Source organism: Penaeus japonicus, unplaced genomic scaffold (assembly GCF_977035675.1).
Source record: "Penaeus japonicus unplaced genomic scaffold, GWHDUDI00000001_assembly GWHDUDI00000020, whole genome shotgun sequence".
In the NCBI taxonomy this organism is placed as follows: Eukaryota; Metazoa; Arthropoda; class Malacostraca; order Decapoda; family Penaeidae; genus Penaeus; species Penaeus japonicus.
In genome coordinates this window covers 11,608,235-11,613,234 of record NW_028234422.1, presented here as the reverse complement: position 1 = coordinate 11,613,234, position 5,000 = coordinate 11,608,235, and the positions used below count along the sequence as shown (strand labels likewise).

The 5,000-nt window shown below is 41.3% G+C and overlaps 1 protein-coding gene across 1 annotated transcript in view; it reads left to right on the top strand.

Moving 5' to 3' along the window:
* VGlut (Vesicular glutamate transporter) overlaps positions 1–5,000 on the top strand; it is a 70,984-nt gene that overhangs the window by 30,731 nt on the left and 35,253 nt on the right. The window contains exon 5 of the mRNA XM_086548001.1: positions 1–16. This exon is cut by the window's left edge and continues 99 nt beyond it. Within this exon, the coding sequence (XP_086404127.1) occupies positions 1–16 (16 nt within the window). The remainder of the gene's footprint in view (positions 17–5,000) is intronic.

Below are 5,000 nucleotides of genomic sequence, written 5' to 3'. Positions count from 1 at the left end.
TCAGGGGCTGGTCGAGGTGAGATGCTTTCTTGGCGCTTTTGTTGTTGTTGTTTTTGTTGTTGTTGTTGTTGGTTGAATTGTTGTTATTGGTATTGGTGATGTTTTCATTGTTACTGTTGCTGCGATTATTATTGGTTTGGTTTTATTATGGTAATTGTTGTTATTGTTATTATCATAATTATTAGAATAATTACTATTAACATTATGATCATTAGTATTATCATAGTATTATTACTAGGATATTTGTCATTACCATTGTTGTTACTATCATTATCACAATTACGCTTTTCATCATTATCACTATTACAATCACCATTATCATTATCATCATAATTATTGTTATCATAATTATGATTGATACTACTGCTACTACTACAACTACTACAACTAATATTATCATTATCAATCTTATCCTTATTATAATCATTAATATTATTTGTTGTTGTGGTGTGGTACAGCTGCCAATATCATTATTGTCATCAACTTTATGTATGTATCAATCTCTCTATATTTCTCACAATCACTCGTTCTTTCTATAAAAAATCGACACTGAATCCTTTCTCACTATCCAAAAAAATAATAATAAGAAAACGTTTCCTAAAATAAAATTCTCACAACCAAACGCTATACACGATATTCTTATCAAGGCCCTCGTATCACCTAACTTGAGGTATGTGAAAGAGCGTGTAAAAACGAGTCCTTAGTATAGGGCAACTTTAACATACTGAAGTACCTTTGTCTTGATGTGTGGTGAAGGAAGAACTAAGGTTTAGGGGGATATTAAGAAGGAGGGAGAGAAAGGGGGGAGGGGGAGGGGGAGGAAGAGGAGGAGGAGGAGGGAGAGAGGGGGAGGGAGAGTGAGGAGAGGGGGATATAAAGGAGGAGGGAGAGGGGGGGGGAGGAAGAGGGGGAAGGGGAAGGGGGAGATGGAGAGGGGGAGAGAAAGAGGGGGAGGGAGGAGAGGGGGAGGGGGAGGGGGAGATGGAGAGGGGGTGGGAGGGGAGGTGGAGTAGGAGAAAGAGAGAGAGAGAAGAGGAGTGAAAAAGGGGGTTGGAGGGGAAGGGAATGGGGCAAGAGATGGAGGGGAAATACAGTGGGAGAGGGGAGCTGGAGAAGGAGGGAGAGGGAAGTTGAAGGGGGAAGAATAGGGAAAGGGATAGAGAAAATGAGACTGAAAATGAGTTGGAATGAAGAAAGAGAAAGAGAAAAATATACACAAATGAAGAGTAAGAAATAATAGTATCATGTGAGATATTTGAATAAAAAAATACTTAATAATGAGGATGATAATAAAAAAAATCTTAATGATAATAATGATAACGATAATATTAATGGTAATAACAATAATAATGATAATAATAATACCAATTATGATAATAATGACAATGATAACACTAACAATAGTAACGAAAATCAAAAGGATAATGAGAATAATAATTACATCACCGTGTCTCAGCCATGCAAACAACCTTTGACGTAGCCAAGACAAGAACCAAAGAACCAGACACTAAGAATAACCTTCAGGCAAGAATAAGCCGCCTTAGAGATCGAGCCAGCTCCCAGGGATCAGGGTAAATAAAGAGCAAAGCCACAGGGAAGAGTGGAGCTTCCCCATTACCGCTGAGAGAAAAGCCCTATGTCAACTGGCGACAGCATCAATCACAACCCGAATTTCCGGTCTGTGTCAACGCGAAGGCTCGGGCTGCTCGCGGGAGGAACACATGCGGACGGAATCTCTCGCTCTCTGTCTCGCATTTTTGGTTTTGGTTTTGGTTTTGTTATTCTCTCTCTTGATTCCTTTTTTATTTGTTCTTTCTCTATTCTTTCTGCTTTTTCTTTCTCTGTCTGTTTTTCTTTCTTTCTCTCTCTTTCTTCTTTCGCGCTCTCTCTCTCTCCTCTTTCGCGGTCTCTCTTTTTAGCTCTCTTCTTACACACACATACACACACACACACACACACACACACACACACACACACACACACACACACACACGCGCGCGCGCGCGCGCTCTCTCTCTCTCTCTCTCTCTTTCTTTATTTTCTCACTCTATATATCACTAACTCAGTATATCTCTATCTTTATTTTTCAAGATTCCCACTTTTTTTTCTACGAGGAAGAGAAATCGCCCCCGTCCCCCTAAAAAAATAGAAAAGGAAAAAGAAAAAAAAATCCTTTTTATTTAGGATAAAACACAGTGAACGCGCCACATATCCTTGAAGTTCAGGCCGGAAATTGTGACGATGCGACATATGAATTCAAGACTGGAAACGTGAGAATATGACATCTTCATTTATAAAGGCTGAAAAAGAAAACAAAGTAAAAAAAAAAAGAAAAAAAAAAGGACATTTTTTTTTCATGTTCCACCATACAGTAAAGCATATTTTCCTTTTTTTTATTCGAATTATCAACAGCCGCAACGTCAGTAAAGTAATGGATGATATAGCACCGTCCTTTGTCCTCTCCATGCCTGACAACAACAAACTGGCAACAGGAACGAGATGAAGATCAGCAGCTTCCGACCAGCAGTATCCCTTGGCGTGATTGGAACTGTCCGAGGAGGCTTATCAAGGGAGGGGAGTGGCAGACAGGAGGGAGAGAGAGAGAGAGAGAGAGAGAGAGAGAGAGAGAGAGAGAGAGAGAGAGAGAGAGAGAGAGATGTGAGAGGAGAGAGATAAGGGGAGGAGAGAGAGAGACGAGAGAGGGAGAGAAGAAAAAGAGAGAGAGAGAGAGAGAAGGAGAGAGAGAGGGAGAGAGAGAGGAGAGGGAAAGGGAGAGGGAGAGAGGGAGAGGAAGAGAGAGAGAGAAGGAGAGAGGGAGAGAGAGAGAGGAAGAGAGAGAGAGGGGGGAGAGAGGGAGAGAGACAAAAGAGAGAGAGAGAGAGAGAGAGAGAGAGAGAGAGAAAGAGGGAGACGAGAGAGAAAGAGAGAGAGAGAGAGACAGAGAGAGAGAGGGAGACGAGAGAGAGAAGGAGAGAGAGAGACGAGAGAGAGAGAAGAGAGAGGGGGGAGAGAGAGAGAGAGAGAGAGAGAGAGAGAGAGAGAGAGAGAGAGAGAGAGAGAGAGAGAGAGAGAGGTAAAAGAGAGAGAGAGGTAAAAGAGAGAGAGAGGTAGAAGATAGAAAGAGAGACGGAGAGAGAGAGAAAGAATGAGAGAGAGGTAGAAGAGAGAGAGAGAGGTAGAAGATAGAAAGAGAGACGGAGAGAGAGAGAGAGAGAATGAGAGAGAGAGAGAGAGAGAGAGAGAGGAGAGAGAGAGAGAGAGAGAGGACAGAGAGAAAGAGAGAGAGAGAGAGGACAGAGAGAAAGAGAGAGAGAGAGAGGACAGAGAGAAAGAGAGAGAGAGAGAGGACAGAGAGAAAGAGAGAGAGAAAGAGAGAGAGAACAGAGAGAGAGAGAGAGAGAGGAGAGAGAGAGGGAGAAGAGGAGAGAGAGAGAGAGAGAGAGAGAGAGAGAGAGAGAGAGGAGATGGGAGAGGGGGAGAGGGATAGAGAGGAGAGAGAGAAGAGCGAGAGAGAAGGAGGAGAGAAGAGAGAGGAGCGAGAGAGAGAGAGAGAGAGAGAGAGAGAGAGAGAGAGAGAGAGAGAGAGAGAGAGAGAGAGAGAGAGAGAGAGAAAGAGAGAAAGGCAAAGACGGAGAGAAAATGATTAAGAGTGAAATAGCAAAATAAATAAAGATAGAAAGAGAGAAAGAGCGAAATAGAGAAAGCGAGAAATAGAGAAAGAGAAAAAGATAGAAAGATAAAAGCTAGAAAGAGATAAATAGAGATAGAGAGAAAGGAAAAATAGAAAAAAGAGCGAAAGAGAGAAAGAGAGAAAGAGAAAACACAATACATACGAACATTACGCTCCACGGAGAAAACACCAAGACAGAATACTCCACACCAAATCGAAATACACAGCCGGCCTCACATGCAACTACATCACCCGAATTGCATTAAACTTGCACTCGTGATTCTCCTGGAGGGTCTTTGGGAATAGCATTTGCAAGGGATTAAGAAGGAGAAGGCTTCGAGTCGATAAACGTTAGGAAGATGGTGTTGATACGATTGTGAATAGATGGAGATGGAGAAGTAGAATGTGGAATGTATGTTTGGGGATGTAGATTGTGTAGGGTGTAGATATAGAATGTAATTGTAGATGTAGATTGCAGGATGTAGATGTGGATTACAGGGTGTAGATATAGTTGTGGAATATAGAATGCGGATATTAGTGTGGATTGTACACTCACATCATACTTCTACATACTTATATACTCACACATACACGCAATCTTACTCCGTACACACAAAAAACAAACAAACACACAACACCCATCCCCAAACAAACAAAGACAACTCCCACCCACACAACTTCTACGCGCATCTTAACCCTCCACCAGCTTCCTTGCACATACCTCCTACCCCCCCCCCCCCCGTTCAAGCGAATGAATCCGCGTTAGTCACAAAACCGTAATTAACAAGTCCCACTAAATTCCGAATCACTTTTCCCGGTAATGACTCGTCCGCTGGTGCTAATCCTATTACCCCGTTTTCTATGTTTACCCCCTTCCCCTCTCCCCCCTCCTCCCTTCGAGCGTAGACTATGTTACTGGCTCTTGGATTTAGGTTTCTGTTCTGTTTTTGTTGTTTTTGTTGTCGTTACTATCACTGTTATGGGTGTTATCAGCATTATTGTTATTGTTATGATTATTGTTGCGGTTATTATTATCATCGTTATTATTGATAACATTGTTATCATTGTTATTGTCGTTATTACTAACATTATTATCATTGCTATCATCCTTGTCACTATTATTATTAATAGCATTATTATCACTACTGTTGTTATCATCATTACACACAGCATAATGAATTAAAATACAATAATATAACACACCCCATATCTTTTACCAGAGGTACTGAAATACAATGTGTGTGTCCGTAGATTTTACCGATAGAAGTAGATGCTGAGACCAGAAATGATTTTGTTAATTTATGGATTTTGTATTTAAATAACTTTCCGA